The sequence below is a fragment of the Fusarium subglutinans genome, assembly GCF_013396075.1.
Source record: "Fusarium subglutinans strain NRRL 66333 chromosome Unknown NRRL66333_c0000193, whole genome shotgun sequence".
Classification (NCBI taxonomy): Eukaryota; Fungi; Ascomycota; class Sordariomycetes; order Hypocreales; family Nectriaceae; genus Fusarium; species Fusarium subglutinans.
The window spans coordinates 1-21,783 of NW_023502256.1; the positions used below are offsets into that span (position 1 = coordinate 1).

Below are 21,783 nucleotides of genomic sequence, written 5' to 3' on the forward strand. Positions count from 1 at the left end.
TCTTTTAGTAGGTAAAAAGAAGTTATAGTTAATTAAATAAATTTATCTAACTAAGTATATTTACCTTAAAAAATAATAACTAATATAAAGGCAATAAATAATAGTTTTAATAGTAGTTTTAATAAAAAAATATTAATATAATAAAGCTTTACTTCTTAAAAAGTAATTAATATTTAAATTATACTAAACTTTAAAGATACTTAAATATACCTTTTAAGGCTAACTTATAAACTTAAATTACTATGCTAAGAAAATTATATTTAGTTAAAGATGTATAGTATTTAGGTTGTCTATGGATTGAAATACACACAAGCTGCGATCATGGCACAATGGGACGTAATTTAAAAGGCAAAGACATAGGGGACAAGAGCCAAATGAAGTCTATACAATACCATGACAAAATTGCTATTCCCAACTTAGGCTGGCCAATGAAAAATTGCAGGCGGATTGTCTTTTATGATGATGGTTCCTGAAAATCGATCGGACCCAATAAGGGAAGAAAGCCAAATTCGCCGACGTCAAACAACAGCCTGGCCAATGACGCAGTGCATTTTAGAATTCCGACTCTTGGCCGCTCCAGGGCCCATCCCCAGCATAGACTTGTCTCAACCATAAACTCCTTGACCATGAGCTCTCGAGTAACATGGCGACTCTGTGGGCGCAGTCAGAACATACGCCATTGGCCACTCTTGGCGACCATCTCCTTTGCATCATCGCCAGCTTTGCTACGAATACCATCACGTCCCATCCACAATGACGGTCCAAAGAGCTTGAATCCGCTGGTCAACCCCCCCGATGTCACGCGACCACCACCGCTGACGCTGCCTCGACGCCGAGACTTTGAATCGCCGATAAAATACTACTTCGAGCTGGGAAAGGGATATCTAAAATTCTACAAAGGGGGCATAAAAAATGTCTGGACCAGCCGACGTCTCCTCCGCGAGAAGCTTCAGCGAACGCCAGTCGATGACCGGCCCTCGATATTTAAGCCGCACTACGTCCCAAGGACTTTTTCCAGAGCAGACTGGGTTCTACTCTGGAGGGTACGACATGATATGATCAGACTTCCTCTGTTCGGGCTTATGTTGATTGTCATTGGGGAATTCACTGTTCTGGTTGTAGCCTACGTCGACAGTGTAGTGCCGTACCCTTGCAGGATACCGACACAGATATTCACGGCGCTTGAAAAGGCTGAGCAACGTCGCAAGGCTGCTTTCGATGAGTTGGAAGCGAGACATCCTCACGGTGTCCTTAGCCCGCGCGTCACCCAGGCAGTTGCTCGGTCTCACGTCCTCAAGAGCTTGCATCTGAGCGGTGCAATCTGGGATCGCCTAGGCTTCCTGCCACCAGGCATGTGGCAGGCCAAGGGACGATATCGTATGGCGTACCTAGAGGGTGATGACAGAAATATCGTCGAGGATGGTGGACCTATGGGACTGCACTACGAGGAACTCAGAATTGCATGCGCAGAACGAGGCATTGACACACTTGGGAAAAGCGAGACTGAGTTGCGGGGGTGGCTCGGCGACTGGCTGCGTTTGACAGCCTCTGACGATATCGATGAAAGGAGACGACGTATGGCAGTGTTGTTCCTGACTAGGTATGTGTATCTCATAAGTATGCGTCCGTCTTTACTAAACACGACTAACACTGGAACCAGACCAGACAATTGGCCTCAGCATAGAGATTTTGGCGTGCCTGAATGGCAACTATAAGATGTAATGTAGCATATGAATATAGATAGGAACAATACAGAAGACAAAAGTGAGCAGTCAATTGATACTCTCGCTTGTAAATGTAAACTTCTTAATCATACAATTTCGAGTGAGCCGTCCCAGCTATTTGGAACGACTTAGTTAAGAACCACTGACATTCAGTATCTTGGCTGGTAGGTTAGTAGCCAAGTCGACAATACGCCCATAGCGTATAGGGAAAAGGACTAGATAGATCTGTGTGTAGTATATGGATTCCAAGTTTCCTTCTGAAAAGCATGTCATAATAAGCTGACCTTGGATTCCGTCCATGTCAGGCTGTCAGCCTCATAACCCACGCACGTATGTATTTGAGCCACAGATGGAGTCTAGGTTCCGAGTTGATCGGTTGTAACATAAGTACTATAGGTAACTACTAGGTAAGTTAGTTGATCAATGGAAAAAGCACGTGGTCACCTTCTGCCGATGACTGACTCGGCCATTGAGTGTTTCGGAGCTACCCCCGCGTGTTAGGTACTAAGTCTAAACCGATTGTGTGAAGCAGTTTGTGGGGGAGAAGACATGTGGATGATCTCATGGCAGATCCGCCGAGGTTCACATCACATGCAATATCACTTAACGTTGCAGCGCGCCCCCGGATTCTCTGCAACTTCAAATCCATCCACGACTATCTGTCGCATTTAAAAACCTCGGTCGATTCCCCCACGATTTCCTCGCTTTTCTCTATCCTTTTCATACGTCAATCTCCTGTAAATCTATCCAACCCTTTAATTTAATCGCAGCCATGTCTCTCAAGAACGGTACGTCAGGACAAGCCACCCCATCAAGATCAGCGCTCCAGCAACACAAGCTGCTCTCTCTTCCCCAGTTCCTCGCCTTCAAGATCACGGGAGGCTGACTGCCAGCCACAGACAAGTTCCCCGCCTCAGCCGCCTTCGACGCCATCCAAGCGGCTATCAACGCCAGTGATGCCGATCGCAAGGATGCCATCAAGCAGGGCAACGGCGTCTACGCCTTCACCCTCAAGAACGCGAGCGGTGATGAGGCCAGCTGGCACATCGACCTCAAGGAAACCGGCAAGGTCGGAACTGGCACCGGCGCAAAGCCTGATGGTACGTCGCGACTCTGACGCGCCCGGCGCACTCGGAACATACATGACTGACCAAGATGCCTCCAGTCACACTCATCCTCTCCGAGGAGAACTTTGGCAAGCTCGTAGCTGGCAAGGCCAACGCTCAGCGTCTCTTCATGGGCGGCAAGCTCAAGATTAAGGGCAACGTTATGAAGGCGACCAAGCTTGACCCTGTGCTTAAGAAGGCTCAGGACAAAGCCAAGCTGTAGTTGAAGCGTGCTTTTCTGACGTCTGGATAGCATTTTTGTTTCTTTTTGTATGATATCAACCTGCTTGTCACCAATCGCTCCGTACCAACTGGATGCGAACGTATAGAGGAGTATTTGCGTCAATGCCAATTTATCATTTTATACAGTGAGACAACTCATTTGCTCTCAATTGTCTACGTGGCTCAACGGGAAATATCTCCTTCACAGTCCCTGTACTAAACGAAGCCGATCGCTCTTTGAAGCTCACGCAGAGCCTGTTCGCGTACTTCACGAACAATCTCTCCTGTAGGTTGGACCTGGTTGATAAGCCCAACACCAGTTCCGCTGCTCATGTTAGTTTAAGCACAATTTGCAAGGCACGGACTACTCACGCCCAGGTATTAACGAGATAGCGAGCCTCCTCCTCTGGGTAATCCTCTTTGAGGCTCCGTTGACATTCTTCCAGGCTTGCTCCCGCGAGGAACTTCTCATGGACAGGGCCAACAATGGCACGTCCGTCGTAGAGGGGCCCCCAAAGAGGACTGTTGACTATTCTGTCGTTGAACGTGGACCTGAATCATATCAATCATCAGCTCACTCTCTAGGGCAGGGCTTAGCCATACTTGAAAGTTGACACGCCCCCATCCACAGCCTCAAGGACTTTCTTCTTTCGTATATCAGGATAGTTTGATTCGGGCGCGATAGTGAACTGCAAGTTAGTCTAATAGGCAACACGAACCGTTCCAGCTCTCACTTACCTTTGTTCCCATAACAACACCCTCGGCACCTATATCTCATCAGTCTGTCTTTGCAAACCATGGTGTCAACTAATGGTACTCACCCAGAGCCAAAGCACCAGCAACACCTCGCCCATCAGCAATACCTCCTGCAGCCACGATGCTTATTGATCGGTCAGGAAACTCTCTATCCAGCATATCTCTAACTTCAGGTACCAAGCTCACAATGCCAGATCCTTGACGAAACTGGTGGCCTCCGGCATCTACACCCTGAGTCACGAGCACATCCGCACCGTCTTGGACTGCCTCTCGCGCTGCAGCAACATTGCCAACCTGGACAAACACAATCGGAGGATGACCCAGAGCCTTGAGGCTAGGGATTATCCTGCTATGAGGCATAAGGTCTCCATCTGGAGCAAACAACCATATTGCCGCAGGGCGATACTTAGCTATAAGAGGCAGAGCCGTCTCCTCAAAGTAGCTCAAGGAACTATGACTGGTTATGAAGCTAGCCCCAACACGGAGTGGCCCATCAGAGGGTTGATCGGTTTCGAGAAGTTCGCGGACTTCATCAAAATGGCCAATAAGTCTATTGATGTGCTCCGAGTTTGGTTCAATGTATGCCAACGAGGGGAGAAATCCTGTCGTTGAATGTCAGGCCAGCTCAGAATGGTATGAATCACGTATGTTGGAGTGAGAATACCAAGGCCGCCAGCTTTTGTAACCTCAGCCGCCATGAGAGGTGTAGCAATGCCGAGCATGGGCGCATTGCTGATGAGAGGACTCTTCGCCCAAGGGAAACGGTTGAGAAGCTGTGCAGAGCTCATTTCGATAATCCGATATAGTGCTGTAAACTCGAGCTGAGATATTTGATGACAATTGGGTTATGGGCATGGAGCGGTCCAGCTGCAAGTCATCCTTTGCAGAGAACCGAGATGTAACCTCGGCTGACGCTGATTTGTCAGATGCCGTGAGTTGATATTGTTCGATCTCTCTGCCGTTATATACATACATAGATAGTTAGACTCGGCTAGGATTTAATCATTTCTTATAGGCAATAATATGTTCCAATTTGTGAGTACGGCCGTCGGGTTTATTACCACCATGGCCAAGTCGAGCTATTTAAAACCGCTCTATAACCTCAGGTGGTTTGTTGTTAAGAATCACATCAATCTCCTCCAAAATCTCCGGAGTCAACTTTTTGGCAGCAGCCACAGCTCTGACGTTCTCGTACACCTGCTCCGGACTGCTGGCGCCCGTTATAGCAGAGCTGACATTCTTATTGCTTAGTACCCAAGCCAAGGCGAGTTGACTCTGTTTGAACCCAAGTCTGTCCGCAATAGGCTTCAGTTGGTTGACCTGCTCAATAATAGCCGTCCAGGTATCCTTCCCTGTTTGCTTCCAGAAACCGTTAACCCACTTGATCTCGTCGTTGGCGAAGCGAGAGTCACCAGGAATGCCGTCACTGTATTTTCCAGAGAGGATACCTTGGCGCATGGGTGAGAATACAGTCAGACCAAGGCCAACTTCACGATACAAGTGGGTATATTCCTGCTCTACCTTGACTCGATCCAGCATGTTATAGGCAGGTTGCTCCATAATTGGGCCTATCAGACCCAGTTTGTCTGCATATCGCCACGCCTGTGCGATCTCATCGGCATTCCACATCGAAGTTCCCCAATAGAACGCCTGTCAGACAAGTCAGCTCGTGTGATATAGCCAGCCATCACAGGTGAAACGGTCGGATTTACCTTTCCTTGATCTATAATGTGATTGAACGCACGAACGATCTCTTCCATGGGCGTTCGACGATCAGGCCTGTGCGCGTAAATGAGATCGACATACTCGAGATCCAACCGCTTGAGAGCACCGTTAATCCCCTCGACGATGTGCTTTCTCGAAAGTCCCTTGTTGTTGACGGGGTTGTCTCCAAACGCTCCTCCCCAGTAAAGCTACACGGGATTTCTTAGTATCATTACATGATGAGCCATGCATATATGGCAAAAGTATGGTGGGTTACCTTAGTAGAGACTACCAGATCATTTCGTTTCCAGCCGAACTTCTTGATAGCCTCGCCCATGACAATCTCGGATTCACCATTGGAGTATTCTTCGGCACAGTCAAAGAAATTGACACCGCAGTCATAGGCGGCCTTCATGCACTCAAAGGTACGTTCTGTAGAGCTAGTCAGTCAATATCTCCTTGAGTCTGTCCCTTTCAAAACCAACCTTTATCAATGTGGCCACCGTATGTCAGCCATCCTCCGAGAGATATTGCAGACACCTGAAGACCTGAGCGGCCCAGGAAGCGGTACTCCATCTCGGGAATGTCTTCTGGCTTAGCCATTGCCATGACTAACTTGATAGTTGGGCTCTAGAGGGGGGGATTGATTGTGGTATATAGTGATAGTGCTGCAGTTTTCTGTGTCAGAGCAAGCTCACCTTGCGTCTTTGGCGGGATTTAGAGCTTTTTGTCATGCCATCAGTAATCAAGCTACAACCCTTTTAGGTAGATCGATACTGCCGACTGTCCTGCCTATTTCTGACAGCTGTCTTACGCGGGGTAACCTCTACTACCCAGGTATGATTTCTTCGTGATGGTTGATTGTGAACTCAATCTCATAGAGTTGGAGCCAATACCTCGAAGCATGCAACAACAAACAAACAACACAGACACAGCATCTCCCCAACCATTGATACCACTGATGGATGATTTCTTCCTTTTGACAATACATATACTGGCTCCTCAAAACGTTAGACGTCGCCGTTATTTCATACTAATCAACCAGCACACACCCCAGTTACCCTATACTACTAAAATACGTCCCATTATCACAATAACAATAGGTAGGCATCCTTTGCTACTAATGTATTGGTAGCTGAAAACTGACCTAGTGGCTTGGGCATTGGCACAGAACGGAGTTTATCACATCCGAGATACGGGGTCTAGAATCTGATGCCAGACCAGATGTTATTTCGCGAAACCCAGCTCTTACACGACAAGTTAAGGAAGTCCAACTCAACTTCATGGATTGTCTCGGCAATACTACGAACCGAGTATAGTGGTGTCACATCCATGGTCATGTTTCGATTCGATGAGAGTGATCAACGAGAGAAATGATACAGTTTATGGCATACAAATGCCTCAAGCACTCCTAAAGTGGCCACGGAGATCAGGTAAATCGTTGTGCTGGCAAGAAGAATGAATTTACCATATTCCAGATTACCATTGGCCGATCTTGAACTGGAAGTACGAACGAGAACGAACATCTAGCTTCTAATTGGACCAATCCGAATTTATACATGTCTTGTTAGCGCTAGGTTGGCATTTCGGAGATTTCGCAGGGAAGAGGAAACCAAATCTCCGAGTGACGAGTGACACGCCTGTTTCTCGCAGAGAGAAGAAGACAATGATTAGATCGCTGGAAACAGGGAATATCACTTATGACGAGGTTTTCTAATGTCAAAACCCAGGTTCTGCATTCTGAGTGGAATGCCAACACCATGCTTAGGACCCAGTTTGGCATTCAAACTAATATAGGCATGAAGTACCTACTGACGTCGTGACACTGACCAGGCAACGGCTTCAAGAGGCGAACCCAAGCTTCAGGCACGTAACACGATGTGGTTCATATTGCGGTCCGCAAGCTGGCGAACGGGCTAGTCAGGATGTATGTAGCATGCCATCATTGCCCAAGTACGGAGTATAGCAAGAGTTTTTGGTTAGTTGAAATCACAAGTCATGGCAACGAAGAGGGCATTGATACTGAAGTTTCACGTAAAGCTGTTGTAACTAGAACATAATTCACTCGACTGAGCTTCCCAAGGGTCGTTGAATGAGCTCGGTGTGGCAAAGATTTACGTGTGCAGCGATTGTGTGCTGGCAACTGTGGCGAGTGTTGACTCGTAAGGAACCTGCCAATTTACGGATACAGCTGACAGACTACACAGGAGAAAAGGGAGGTTGAGATCCGAGTTGACGAGGGTAGGCCGACAGGGCATAACAAGGGAAGAATTAGAGGCGCTCCTAGCGGGGACCCCTGGTCAAGATATGTACATATGGTATCTCTCTTCTGGCCAGCTGCTCTGTTGGGACTGGGGTAAGGTAGCTTAGCAAACTTGCATTATGGATTTTGTGGTGACTTACTGGATATTTAATCTCACGAATGAGACCTTGCTCGAGAATCACACGGTGAAATAAATGCCCAGAGCACCCCAAAAATATATTTTATACAGAGTCTATTGCTTCGTATACGATAAATGAAGTGAGGCACAATAAGACTGAAAATAAAGATTGGAATTTGGGCCGGATGGATGGGCAACGGAACTATTCCACCATGAGCCAAGTGGCATGGGTCAGTCCAGTGATGGACGGGCGCTAGCAACGTCTGAACTCTTGGTGTGGCTTGTTGCGTCCCGTCGTGGATGCATGCTTTTCTTCAAAATGTACACTAGCGATACCCTTTGGCAGGGAGAACGGTTGAATGAGTCGCTAGACTGGACTGTAATAGCAGGAGAGAAGAATCTCAAACGAACGACCACTTCCGAAGCTTGAACCTTGATATCCACTAGGCGCCATAGTCGAGGATGTCGGATCTTGCGGTCAAGGCATTAGTAGAAGCGCGGCATTTTGTTGATGCGATGCAACGAGGAGTATTGCCTTTTGTTATATGTACACAAGGATGCACAAGCTCCCCATGCACAAGTCGTCGATCTATTTGCTATCTGACCATGCTCCAAATTGGACTTGGTTTATGTATTGACCGGCTGCAGGGTCTCGAGTGACAAAGGCCAGAAGCAGTTTCTCGCCGACAAGAACCTTGAATCTCAACATCAAAACCCATGTCGATAAAATCACAGACCAGATGACGGTACCAGGCAGTACCTAACCAGAGGCTGGGAAATTGCCCTTGGACTAAGGTAGAGTTTTGTACCCCGGCTCTGCCGTTGGGGCATCCCGAGTACTCCACTGTCTAGTGGCCAGCGCCGAGTCAAGTCCTTTCATTCATTCTGCTGTAAGAGCACAGACGGACGCCCGGAGCGGTAGGGAGTTGTACGGGACGAATGTCGTGATGAGATCACATCCGCAAGGCATTTGTTGTTGCCATAGCGGACGGTGTAAATGACTCGGTGACCAGTCCTCAAGACATCTCTATCAAAGCCTCATCGAAGCATCTGCTACTGAAGTGAAGACGTTTGAGCTTGACCAACTACTCACCGACAACTTGACGTCGACGGCTGCGTGCCATTCCCATTGGCGTTGTGCAGGTGATGTCTTCAAGGCGTCGCTGGCAATAAACTATTCATGCCTATTATCTCTTGACCTGCGACTCGTTGCTTTTTCATGCTTGAGAGTGAAACAATACCATTGACTCAAGGGAAGGGAACTAAGTAGAGCTGCAAGAGAGACTCACGGGAAGGGTTGAGAGAGAATCTAAACTCGACTTGATTTAGACAACTCCTAAATCAAGCCTTGCACAGTGTTTTTCAGTACCTACTGTCAAAGAGTTCAAGGATAACATCTACATATTCTACCCCATGATCTATGAGTTCTGAATGCCCATAGGATGCTCACAGTGCTGAACTTTGAGTCTTGGTAGGTAGGTAAGGTAATTATAAACAACGGACACTCCTTACCTACTGAATCCGGCTGGTCTTGGTCTGGCCTAGACCCTCTGGAAGTCGGGGCTGGCAGCCAAATTGATTGTCGACTCCTGGTTGGCGTATGCTTTCAGGCCCCTTCGCTTGTTTCTGTAGCGTTTCCATGCCTGTGGCTGGGGGCCGGGGGTTCCCAGCAGTGGAGTTGTCGCTGATTTCTTTGAGGTGAGGTGCCTGGGCTAGCCTGGCCTGGCGTTGGATTGGATGGCCTGGGCTTCTCGTTGGCTCAGGTCAGCCCCGGTCTGCGCTTGGGGCCCGGGGGCAGCAGGTGCTTCTACTCTCTCCCCGTCCCAGTCCCATCTCTTGCTTCTCTTTCCCCTTTCCCAAACTTGATCTCCCCATCAACGTTACCGACGTCGCCCTCGATCTCTCTTGGGGCTTTCCCCTTCGACCGCCTTTCTTTTCGACTCGAATCGATTGCCTCCGAGCTGCCTGATTCTATTCTTTTTTGGCATCTCTTCTTTTAATTGAGGTGAGTCAATTTGATTTTGACTTCGATATACTGGAGGTGGTCTGTTCAGCGTTGTTGTGGTCCCTCCGACAAGGAGACAGCTCCCGAGCCGTGGATATCGGGTTTGGTTGCAGCACTTTGCCAATTCTTTCTGGCAAAACCGTTGCATTCCAACTCTGTCAGCATACTAGGAGAGTATGCAACGCTTGATTACCGCGTCGCCTCATTTCTTATACATTGCGTCTAAAATAGAATCTTCTTGGCGGCGGCTTTAGGGGCTTCTACTGCGGTTGGCGGCTGTGCCCTTGGACTGGAGGTGTCTATTTTACCGCGCCTCCAATCAACATCCCGGTACTATGCCAACAGGACAGCCTAACTTGGTCAATTCATCGCCTCATCCTTCAGTCGTCCAGCGCCACAGCTTCTGTTTCTTTTCCTTCTTCATACACTCGCGTGCACGCTGCATCGCCATCATCATTTTCATCAAAACTAACCGCTGCCTCGCGCACTTTCTCAGGCATCGTTTTATTGCACCCCTCTCGACTTTGAGCACGAGTTACGCCCTTATCCAAACGACCGACCCTCCGGCATCTGTTTCGATATCGCAACGGTGGTCCCCTGACCGCCTTCGCCGCCTAAATGGCTTCGTCATCATCCAACGTGGTCGGTGTTCACTACCGAGTTGGCAAGAAGATTGGAGAGGGATCTTTTGGTGTTATTTTCGAAGGCACCAATTTACTCAACAATCAACAAGTCGCTATCAAATTTGTTAGTATAGCAGTAGCCCAGTGTTTCTGCGCTGCCATATTGTTGGCTTTTCTGACATTTCATTAGGAACCTCGCAAGAGTGATGCCCCCCAATTGCGAGATGAGTACCGGACTTATAAGATCCTTGTGGGCTGCCGTGAGATGACCCGTTCCCAAACAAAGCAGTTCGAATGTGCTAATACAGATTCAGCTGGTATTCCAAATGTCTACTACTTCGGCCAGGAGGGTCTTCACAACATTCTTGTGATCGACTTGCTCGGTCCTTCCCTTGAGGATCTTTTTGATCACTGTGGCCGAAGGTTCTCCATCAAGACGGTTGTCATGGTTGCCAAGCAAATGCTTTCGAGGGTTCAGACCATCCACGAGAAGAATCTCATTTACCGCGATATCAAGCCCGACAATTTCCTCATTGGCCGCCCTGGCACCAAAGCCTCCAGCGTGATCCATGTGGTTGACTTCGGCATGGCCAAGCAGTACCGTGACCCGAAGACGAAGCAACATATCCCATACCGCGAGCGAAAGTCCCTTTCTGGAACTGCACGATACATGAGTATCAACACCCATCTTGGCCGTGAGCAGTCCCGCCGAGACGATCTCGAAGCTCTTGGTCATGTCTTCTTGTACTTCCTTCGAGGTGGTCTTCCTTGGCAGGGATTGAAGGCGGCCACCAACAAGCAGAAATATGAGAAGATTGGCGAGAAGAAGCAGACAACTGCTATCAAGGATCTGTGTGAGGGTTTTCCCGAGGAATTCTCCAAGTATTTGACGTATGTCCGAAATCTTGGGTTCGAAGATACTCCTGACTACGATTACCTCCGGGAGCTCTTCACACAGGCTCTCAAGAACACTGGCGAGGTTGAGGATGGCGAGTATGACTGGATGAAGATTTCGAAGGATTCGGGAAAGGGATGGGATTCGAAGAACCACAGCGGCGCGTACCTCCACAACCCCAACGTGCGGCCTGGCCCCTCCCAGATGGAGCTGCACAGCGGCCACCGTCCCGGGAATACCACCTCTCACCAACAAGCACAAAACCTTACTGTCGGCCGTTTAAACGCCGCGCAACCCCCTCCTCCGTCTCCGATCAAGCAGATGGGCAAGCAGAGAGATCGGCCAAGCGCCCCCGGCGCCTTGTCAGCGCAGAGGGGGAGCGGGGTTGGGGGTCTTCGGGACATGGCCACACCCACTGGCTCGACCCAGGCTCAGTTCCAGAACAGTGCCCAGAATCTGCCTCAGCCGCCGAGGACGTCCCAGCAAGGCCAGGCGACCCAGGCCGCCCAGGCTAGCGGCCAGCAGGCCAATCCTCAGCCCAGTGGTTTCCAGAAGTTGATGAAGACCCTATGCTGTGGTTAAGCGTACTCTGGTATACAGCTAAGAATTTTCTTTGTTTGTTCATTGTTGCGGCGTTGTGCATCAGGATCTGTATTATGTCGACAGACTCCGGTTCCAGAGGATTGCCCGATTTATTCAGAACCGGGTCGTGGTTGATGGTTGAAATGCCCGATTGAAGCCCAGTCCAGTTTATAGATGGATGAGGTGGTAGATGGATGCCTAGGCACAGTAGAGCTTACTTCGACCGAGTTGGTTCGAGTCACAAACGAAGTCCAGGGCTTTCGCCCGTGCATCTTGGCCACCTTCAGAAGCGCGCTGTTTTCGAACACGGACCCATCCTCTCGGTATTATAGAGCCCTTTGGCCGCCTACGAACCGTTCTTGGCAGTCGATATACTTGCATGAGACCCCTTGGAGCGGAAGCAGATCTCGTTTGGGACTACGGCGGAGGGCACTCCTTTCTCTTGTCTGACTAACCATTACGAAATATACTAAAACCACGTTTAATCTTCAGCGCAGCGCAGCAAGGCGCAAGGAGACGGTGCAGGGCAGCATTTTTTGGGTTTGTTTGGGTTGTTTCTTCTCTTTTTTCTTATGACGCTGTCCATAATAACTTTGTGTAATCGCTCACGAGACGAAAGCCATCATCGGTGTGCCTGATGGCACCCAGTCTTGCCTGGTGTAGATGGAGAGATCAGCTAGCGTGGGGATGAGTTTGAGGTTTACAGGCTTGGTGATTTGTTGTGAAACGAAGATAGAGCACTATAAGGAGTTCTCGTTCTTTTGGCAATTTTATAATGGGAAAAGAAAAAAGGCGTCGCCATCTTTATCACAGTCCTCAGTCCCACCTTTTCAAGTATGCATTTGAGTAAACGATACAATAAACATCATCATGTGCATGTAACATTACACAGCCATGTTCATTAAAAGATGACCTCCCCGTTGTGCCTTGAATGCCCACGATCTCTTAAATCCTTTTCTGGTACGCAATCCATCGACACCCAACCCAATAAACAACATATTGACTCTTTCTGGACTACTGAAGCCTAAGACTCAACTCGTAAAAAAAAACATCGACCAATCACTCTAGGTGAGCTTCTGCTTGATGAAGAATGATCGAAGGTGGGAAAGCTGCCAGGTGCAGGTGATGCCAAGCACGATGAGCTGGATAATGATCCATCGAATGACGCGGGCGTTTGTAGACTCGGATTGATCTCGGAACTCGGCCTCTCGTTCCTATGTACACATAGTCAGTTTTCTGCTCTCCTTAAAACATGTTTACGGTGGCACATACACGCTGGAATACTTGTTCTCTGCGGATATCAGCAAGACGAGCGTTGAGGTCCTTGACACGTGATGTGATATCCTGGATCTTTCCCTTATCGCTGCTCTCGATTTGGTTGGTCTCACCAATGACCAAGTCGAGAGTCAACTTGATGCCGCCATTGGGGTTCTTGGCGGAGAGCCACGAAGTGCGGCCAGAGCTGGACGAAGGGGTGAAGCAGATCTTGTGGTCGCCAGCATCGGCGGCGGAGAAGGTAAAGCGGCCAGAAGCAGCGCCTCGCTGAGAAACGACACGGTGATCGTTGTCGAATATTTCCTGTGAGCTAATCTTAGTAAAAGTCCGAGAGACGGTGCAATACGCTTGTGGGCAGCTGTCCAAGAAGAACATACGTCGACGTTGATATAGATGCTGATACCGTCATGCTTTACCCAAGCTGATACTCGGTCATCCCACTCCTCAGCAGTGTAATGTCCAACGACAAGGGTATCCTTGGGCAACTCTTCGTAAAAACATCTGGGGGTTGTGCCGTCGATGAAGAAGTGCAGCGCATTCGCAGCAGCGCTGAGCGACAGGAGAGGAAGTAGGAATTTCATGATGGTGACAGCTACAGGACCGATGTCCTTGGGGAACTTCCACGGGTCGGTTTATTGGTAGGTACTTGAAGAAAAGTGTCGCTGATAGGAACAAAGAACGATCTGATAACGTGACAAAGCCCAATGCTTGAAGTTGTTGCAGCTGTTCTCCCCTTTGGCTCTGGCTTCGACGTTGGCGCCCGCGAAGCTGCCACGTTCAATGATCGGCTTTGGGCCAGGGGGTGATCTAGCACTGTCACGTGCTGATAACGCAACCCATCCCAGATTCCGATTCTGGGCACGGTGCATCCCACCATGTAGATCCCCAGCCGTTACTCCGTGCTCCGAATTAATTCATGTCAACACCAAATTTTTCAGACGCGTCAACCAACACCAGCGGTTCGATCTCAACGAAAAGCATCAATAAACGAAATACGGTCCGATAAACTGTTGTTAGGAGTGGACCCTGTGCTTGAATTTGATGACCTTGGTGATGGAAGCTCGACTTTAACGGATCATTGGACTAGTTATACTTGTCCTTCTTTCTTTCCGACAACCTGTCTCCACGACAAAACTGCAAGATGACCTCTTCTGACGTTCGCGATGTGCTAAACCTGGGTGATGGCGTATCAGGTCTGAGGACGAGCAAGAAGCAAAAGATTGCTGCACCAAGGCCAAACTTGAAAGGTTTGGCTCGTGAGGTACACAATCTTGGGGGCGACAACCCCATTGCTATTGTCCCTGAAGTTACACATTTCAAGAAGCGGCGCTTTGCAAGTCGCAAACCTGCAGCGAGATGGGAGATGCGATCGTTCAAAAACTCGGCGCGTACCGATTCAGATTTCACTTTGCGACACTGGAGGAGGAAGGATGAGAAGGAAGATGGTAGCGACGTATCACCAGAACAAACGAGTCAAGGAGAACAGCCACAACTATTCAGAGATGGAACGGAGGACTCTGCGTTTGCAAAATACAACGTCCAGGTTTCAGTCCCGCAGTATAGCGAAGGTCAGTACCAGCAGTCATTACAACACAATGACTGGAGCAAGGAGGAAACGGATTACTTGCTCGAGTTGGCGCGCGACTTTGACCTTCGGTGGCCACTGATTTGGGACCGCTACGAATGGAACCCCCCCGCGACGAACGGAGAGGCTGATGCCGACGGTGATGAGAGCAAGGCCATCGTTCCAGCAACACGGCCACGTTCTCTGGAAGACCTCAAAGCAAGATACTACGAAGTCGCTTCGAAGATGATGGCGGCGCAAAAGCCTGTGCAGTACATGACGCAGCCTGAATTCTCTCTGCATGAACTCATGGCACATTTCAATCCACAGCAAGAGAAGTTAAGAAAGGAGTTTGCGCTCAACGCCTTGACCCGGTCGCGCGAAGAAGCTCGTGAAGAGGAATCGCTCTTGCTGGAGATTAAGCGTATTCTGGCACGTAGTGAGCGGTTTAACGAAGAGCGTCGCGAGTTGTATAATCGCCTCGATTATCCTCGGGCGGACACTGATATTAATGCCTTCAAATCGTCTGCTGGCTTGCAGAACCTTCTTCAAAACCTAATGACCGCCGACAAGTCCAAGAAGCGCAAGTCGTTGATGCCTGGCGATGGTACCAGCCCTTCTGGCACCGCGCCACCGCAAACAGCGGCTGCTGCATCTACCGCCGCTACCGCCGCCGCCGCAGCGCAAGAAGCTGGGAGGCGGGAAAGCACAGCTGCATCCACAGGGCCTCGTGATTCTACTGGACCTGCCGCTACACCGACAGCTGCGAACAACAAAAAGGGTCAGCAACAGCAACAACAGGAGCGCCGTAAGCTTTCGACACAGGAGGAGCTATTGTACGGTGTGACACATCATGATCGATTGGGTTCTGGACCGACTTTCCGAACCGAGAGAATCAATAAGTTGTTCTCACACAAGTCTAATCAACAACAGAATCGCATCACAAATGTTCTCAACGAACTGGATGTGCCTAACAAACTTGCCATGCCCACCGCGGCTACGACACATCAGTACGAACAGCTCCTTGCGGCTGTCAATAGTCTGCTTGATGCCCGCAAGGTATCGGACAAGCTTGATGCCGAGATCAAAGTTGAACAGGCCAAAAAAGCTGAACGGGAAAAGACTATGGCCCCCCCTGAATCTGACTCCACGGTCGAAAAGGACAAAGCAGACCAGGATGCAGGGACTGGCAACAACCCAGAGGCAGGAGCTGCTACTAGGGCGACCGCCGAGAAAGCAGATGGGGACGCCACATCTGCACCTGGAGATGCAAACAAGGATACCTCCGAAACGACAGCCCCTACTATTGAGGCCTCGGACGCTTCGAGCAAGGAAACAGAACTGCTCAATGAAAACGACAAGAACGGGCGTCCTGGTAGCAGCGGTGCCGCGCACAAGAGAAGTGCCAGTGTTTTGAGTAGTGTCAGCGACAAGAGCAATAAAAGACAGAAGAAGTAGGGCAGTGTACATGTATCCTCGAAGTACCACGGTACATGGCTCTACGCGCCAGTGACTTACTGCACGCGACTGGCTGCAGGTAACGTTCCTGCAGGAACACAGGCATCTCTGCACCAACCTGATGGCTAGATCTGCCAGGGCCGGTAGTTGTTGGTTCGAGATATGCCTAACCATGGACAAGGGCTCCAGCGAGACCGGGTTGCACCTGATTTTGGATGTGTACCTGAAGTGAGAGATGTCTAGACGCCAGGGCGTTATACAAACCATCCCTTCAACATATCTTTGCTGCGGAGGAGTGCCGCCTGTGGAGCTAAGCTGTGTGATCGTTCAAGACACTGCATAACCCTTAGTCCAGACGTGCATCTTTTGAGGAAGAACCTGGGGTGTGGGCACATGGCCGTCTCGACCACGTGGGGGAGGAATGATATTGCATCTGCACATTGTGTTTGCAAACAAGTGCCCCTTCAAAGGACGGACTTGAAACGGCCAGGGATCCGCGCCATAAAAGCATATCGTGAGGGACAGAATGGGCGCTAGGAAGCATGATAAACAAACAGTAAGGATGAGGTTGCTTTGAAGAACATGCAGCTCATCGGCGGCTACAGTGAGGCTGCATCCTAATTTAGCAACATGCTCCTATAATTATAACTCCAGCTTCCTGGAAAGCGACCCGTGTTCCTGGTAAAAGACGACCCCTAGAGCAGATACGATAGACTACATGAACGACCAGGGCGTGTAGGCAATCCAATGCCTCGGGCCGGCATGACTTACATACGACTTGCTTACTGTCGACCCTCGACTTGCCTAAACGGGCCCAGAAGCGCCAATCGAGTGGCTTAGATCGACTGAGATAGTGCTGCCGCTCCTCTGCAACCTGGTTCTTTGGCGCCGGAGACAAGTAGACGACGATGATGGTGGTGGTGATGGGGTGTGTCTCCTGAAAAGGAGAGTGTGCATGGCCTCTAGATCACAGGAGCCTCGTCGAACAAGGGCCAGCGCTTGCGAAAGATGAAGTCATCTCGAGCGAGACGCCCAGTATTATACATACTTGCATGCTGCATGCTGCATGTTGTGGTCGGCGTCTATGATCCAAGAATAGACTCGACTCGTGGCATCCCAACATGCAGGTATGATGATGCGCATCAAAATATCTGATCTAAGATTAGATTGACCCTTGTTAAGCGCCAAGATATTGGTGGTTCTGGAAAGCTGCAAGATAGGCTGCGACGCAAGGCCGGCGCTTAGCTGGCGGCTACCTAGCTGTGGACGTATGAAGCATTATTGGACACTGAGCACGTAGAGTCGGCATAGAATCACTGTTGGTATATTTTTAGATGAAACAATTGTTGTATAATTAGAAGTTTACTTGTCGGGATATATTAAATGGTTCATGACTTGCTTCATGGTGTTGAGGCTCTTTGAGTGACGTCTTGAGCATATATCTACACAACACATGATTGGCTGCTGCAATATGCCGGTTCCTCGTGGTGCAGCCTGTCCTGGAAACAGGGTCTCCGATAAGTACGGAAGACCCAGGGAATTCGAACATATAGTTCAGAGGTATTATAGGGCTGACGTACGGATACGTGCCTCTACACTCCTTATGGCGCTGGAGCATGCCCAGGTATCAAAAGAGAACAGGCAAGGAGATCAGCATTAGTCCATGTGTTTTCTTGGAGTGAGGGTGGCCTCGGCATCCTACTGAATGTTGTCTCCTTTCTCCATGCCTTTCCAACAGGGATATATCGATGCATTCGGATATGAGGCGAGAACAGCAGTGCGGCCAACATCATGCAGCTCACTTCATATGCGCCACCGCGGCGTGATGCTATAGAGGACAACGCAGAAGACAGTATTCGGTGCACAATAGTGGCAGAGTGGCATATTTCAAGATAAGGCATCATGCAAGGCCACATCTCATCCAACAAATCCATCGCTAACAAACCATCCAAGGCTATCCATAAACTTGGCCAAGCATTGTGTGAAAGAAGGGGTTGGCTTCGCCTTGTTGGTCTTCCGGGATCTCGTACTGGTAGTATGCCGTTGACTGTTTGCGGCTTGGCTCCAACGTGTACACACAATCACGCCACGCTTGATCATGATAGTTACTTCAATTACACATCTTCCGCGGACGCCGGCCGTACTCTCGACGACGTTTGTGCCAAAACAACGAAGCGCATAAGCACAGAACGGAGAGATATCTTGAAAACCAACAGCCAGGGTTGGATTTCATAAATTTTGACTCGAGCTCAGAAGTAATCTCTTACTTGGGCAGTCAGTGTTGATTGATGGACTGGGATGCAACTCGGCAGTCGACTACACTTCGGCATCCTTAGAACCACATTGCCCCAGTGCTCGCTTTGTTCCGGGCTGGTTGCATAAAAAGAGCGAGCATGCTGTATAACATGCAATGATCGCCAACAGTGCTATCTTTCCAGTCACAGGTTGAGCATATTACCCGCAAGGGTAGTATTCGGACCCGCTGACCAAGTTATTTTTGCCATACAATGAATGCTCTTTGGGCTTGTCGTGCTGATCAATCACTGGACCTCCGGCCTGCTCTGCTGCCCACGGATCAGATTGGATAATCCATCTCGACACTATTTCTTATCACGAGAGAAACTTAGCGAAAATGTGACCTGGAATGAACACCTTGCTGATTGTCCGAGGTTTGCCAAAACCCCTTGTCAACGGGATGAACTGACCACCAGGTGAGTGAAATACGCTGCCAGAATCAGCTCTCCGCTTCCCCGCGCCTGCGGTTTGAAAATTGTAGCACCGTCGTTGTGAGGTCGCAACCAATACGGCGGTGTGCCTACGAGCAGACAGAGTGCAGTAATATAGAGCTGGCTATTACCTGCTGGGCCATGGGTTTGGAGATAGAGGCGCTAAAATTCCATCATTCCGTCCTTGGGGCATTAGCTGGCTACTGTGACAATTTTAGTCACGACGGGCAAGCCCCTTGTCTTCAATAATGAGCCAATCACAGGTAGGAGCCGGCTTGTTTCCATCACAGTGAACAAGGAATAGCTGATAGCGTCCCTAGTCATTGGCGGCACAGGAGTCAAAACGCACAATAGGTGAGTTAGATACTGCAGCTAGACTGAGGCGTGGCAAGCACTGGTTTAGATCTGGCCCCAAGCGAAACGTGATGCATGCACCGAAAGGTCAGGCAGGGAGTTTAGCATTGTTGGTCAATGATGTTCTGCTGGCGGAGAGCAAGAAAGACAAGAATAGGAACATCGGCAATCGATGAGCCAATCAAATTCTTCTAGTCTGGGGCGTTATGCCGTTAACCATGACGTGAAATGTGACCAGGCATTCGAACTCAACTACTCCGTAACGGCACGCAGATATTGAAATGTGACAGAATCCAGGGCCCATGCTGGCTCACCAGCTGAGACTGAGGATGATTTCCAAGAATGGGCTGTTTTGAGGGATGCATGCCGGTGCCCTTTTGCGCTTAAGATATTTTTGGTGCTGCTTCAGTTGGGCCGGAATCAAGTTGCATGGCCACTCATCGCTGACAGAATACGGGCGTGCAAGATCCAGCTGAACAACTCTCTTAGACATTCAGGAAAGGCCCCAGTATCGAATAGGGTTATGAGTGTTGGATGAGGCCGCCAAACAAGGGTGACCTCCTGCCTCCCCACACAAATGTATCAACTGTAGAAGTGATTTGAGCTAGACGCAGGACCAGCCTCAATCATGCCAGGAACGAGCTGGGATATGATACTGGCATATCCCATAACACACACGTAATTTCGAGCTGTTATTGCACGTCAGTAAATAGATTATATCATACAAAAAGCTCAATAGACTGTCTGGCTCGCGCATGTCATTCCCAAGCATCAATCGGCTCACACGGGCTTGAGGGTGTCCAACATCTGTCCGGTGGATTGAAGACTGGGCTAAGTCCTGGCGCAGCCGCGGACGGCGGCGATTGTCCGCACGAGACAGGTCTTAGCGTGTTAGACGCGGCGTTAATGGTTTTGTCTCGCCTAAGGTGCCTGGACAGCCACATCCTTGCAAATGCCCTGATCTGGTTCCCGATAGAAGCTGCTCATTGGCCCTTGGGGCGAGGAGGCGCACAGTCCCGACACCACATCCGCCGACATGCGGTGGACGGTAGGATAAAGATTTGTGGTTGGCTCGGGAGACACAGTTCGCTTTTCGAAGCCGGTGTTGTTCAAAGTCCAGTAATGTGTAAGGTCTCTCTGATCTCTCGCCAGGCGAAAGTGGTCAAGAGAGAGGACAAACAAGCCCTTCATAGATTCAAGAGACTGGAAAGCCGTGGTATAGGTAGCGACAAACTTGACTTTTACAGTGGATTGAAGCTGAAGTTCAGTTGGACGAGAAGTGGAGTAGCATCTGGTGTGGTTGTCAGTGCCGCGGCAAGAGCGAACGGGGCGCCGATATTCTCCACCCAACCGTAGCGCAAGGAAGGGGCCCGTTAGGTTAGGTTTCCAAGGCTAACTTCAAGAGTATTAGCGTTGTTACCCAGTTAGGTTGGCAGTTCGTCGTCGGTTTGAGACTGTACGAGAAAAGCAGGTGCCAGTTCCTCCTACCACATAAGTACTACTAGGTAGGTAGGAAATGTATAGATAAAAGTTCGCAAAAGTTTAACTTGTAAGTGCTCCTTGAGCATTGCCTGTAGTTTAGCTTTAGTGAGAGCATAGTAGAATCAACCATGATAGAGACAAAGAATATCGTACCAAGCTTGACAACAAGAATTCTCTTGAGATTATTCTAAGTAAATAATAAAATAATGGGAATGCTTCATCAATCTCTAGGCGCAATATGCAAACATTATCCGTAGTAAGGTGTCATACATGGCTCCATCAGCGATTCCATTGTTTTCCCAATAAGAGTACTCGAAGGTACGGAGTATAGCACTCAGAGATATCTGATACGATAGAACTCGTCAAGAAAGCGAGATTACATCAGAAGATGGTCAATGATATGCAGTAAAGGACAGCTCCTGTGGACACGAAGGATTTAGGAAGGCAGCCAGCAGCTCTAGTTTGCTCGGTTAGGCTTGTTTGGAGAGTCGCGCGACTAGGTTGGCGTCAGTTACAGGATTACAGGAGTCCAACACGAAGTTTTATCTTGCTAGGCTCGCATCCCTCCCTATTTCTCTCTGGAGTTGATCTCTTTGGAGATACACAAGGGTCGCCCATTGGACCCGGGAGTATTACCCCAAGGGCGATCCTGGTGCGGGTACTGTACACGCTTGGGGCTGGTGCCGCGAAGAGGGCATCTGACTGGACTGCTGTTATCGAGTCGTGCGTATCCTTTTGAGGTGAGGTGAAGTGCTTCTGTCAGAGATCGGCCGGCAGCGGATGGTGCTCCTTGTTTTGAACCCAAGGTCTGGGGTTTGGCGGCGCCGCCGACAGTGTAATGGGTGGTGATGGTGATAATGAAGCGGGAAGAAAAGCTTGTGAAAGGCACATCGCGAGGTGGAGTGTCATGCCAAGAGGCGTAAATT

The 21,783-nt window shown here is 49.4% G+C and overlaps 7 protein-coding genes across 7 annotated transcripts; 4 read left to right on the forward strand and 3 right to left on the reverse strand.

Moving 5' to 3' along the window:
* Window positions 1-626: 626 nt before the first annotated feature.
* FSUBG_10831 (uncharacterized protein) lies at window positions 627-1,715 on the forward strand (the record flags this gene model as incomplete). The annotated part of the gene is made up of 2 exons (XM_036675450.1): window positions 627-1,600; window positions 1,661-1,715. 2 exons carry the CDS (start codon window positions 627-629, stop codon window positions 1,713-1,715), a joined length of 1,029 nt encoding a protein of 342 aa, XP_036533658.1.
* A 781-nt stretch (window positions 1,716-2,496) lies between these two features.
* FSUBG_10832 (peroxisomal POX18) lies at window positions 2,497-3,053 on the forward strand (the record flags this gene model as incomplete). The annotated part of the gene is made up of 3 exons (XM_036675451.1): window positions 2,497-2,512; window positions 2,624-2,824; window positions 2,890-3,053. 3 exons carry the CDS (start codon window positions 2,497-2,499, stop codon window positions 3,051-3,053), a joined length of 381 nt encoding a protein of 126 aa, XP_036533659.1.
* Window positions 3,054-3,268: 215 nt separating this feature from the next.
* On the reverse strand, window positions 3,269-4,596 carry FSUBG_10833 (FMn-dependent 2-nitropropane dioxygenase; the record flags this gene model as incomplete). The annotated part of the gene is made up of 6 exons (XM_036675452.1): window positions 3,269-3,377; window positions 3,425-3,604; window positions 3,656-3,741; window positions 3,791-3,819; window positions 3,874-4,410; window positions 4,473-4,596. The coding sequence occupies 6 exons, from the start codon at window positions 4,594-4,596 to the stop codon at window positions 3,269-3,271; spliced, it is 1,065 nt and encodes a 354-aa protein (XP_036533660.1).
* Window positions 4,597-4,891: 295 nt separating this feature from the next.
* FSUBG_10834 (potassium channel beta subunit) lies at window positions 4,892-6,121 on the reverse strand (the record flags this gene model as incomplete). Its single annotated transcript, XM_036675453.1, has 4 exons — window positions 4,892-5,458; window positions 5,521-5,721; window positions 5,790-5,944; window positions 5,998-6,121. The coding sequence occupies 4 exons, from the start codon at window positions 6,119-6,121 to the stop codon at window positions 4,892-4,894; spliced, it is 1,047 nt and encodes a 348-aa protein (XP_036533661.1).
* A 4,395-nt stretch (window positions 6,122-10,516) lies between these two features.
* Window positions 10,517-11,998, forward strand: FSUBG_10835 (CK1 CK1 CK1-G kinase; the record flags this gene model as incomplete). Its single annotated transcript, XM_036675454.1, has 2 exons — window positions 10,517-10,645; window positions 10,712-11,998. The coding sequence occupies 2 exons, from the start codon at window positions 10,517-10,519 to the stop codon at window positions 11,996-11,998; spliced, it is 1,416 nt and encodes a 471-aa protein (XP_036533662.1).
* Window positions 11,999-13,062: 1,064 nt separating this feature from the next.
* Window positions 13,063-13,854, reverse strand: FSUBG_10836 (uncharacterized protein; the record flags this gene model as incomplete). The annotated part of the gene is made up of 3 exons (XM_036675455.1): window positions 13,063-13,212; window positions 13,271-13,576; window positions 13,651-13,854. 3 exons carry the CDS (start codon window positions 13,852-13,854, stop codon window positions 13,063-13,065), a joined length of 660 nt encoding a protein of 219 aa, XP_036533663.1.
* A 560-nt stretch (window positions 13,855-14,414) lies between these two features.
* Window positions 14,415-16,295, forward strand: FSUBG_10837 (SWR1-complex 4; the record flags this gene model as incomplete). Its single annotated transcript, XM_036675456.1, has 1 exon — window positions 14,415-16,295. The coding sequence occupies one exon, from the start codon at window positions 14,415-14,417 to the stop codon at window positions 16,293-16,295; it is 1,881 nt and encodes a 626-aa protein (XP_036533664.1).
* Window positions 16,296-21,783: the final 5,488 nt, after the last annotated feature.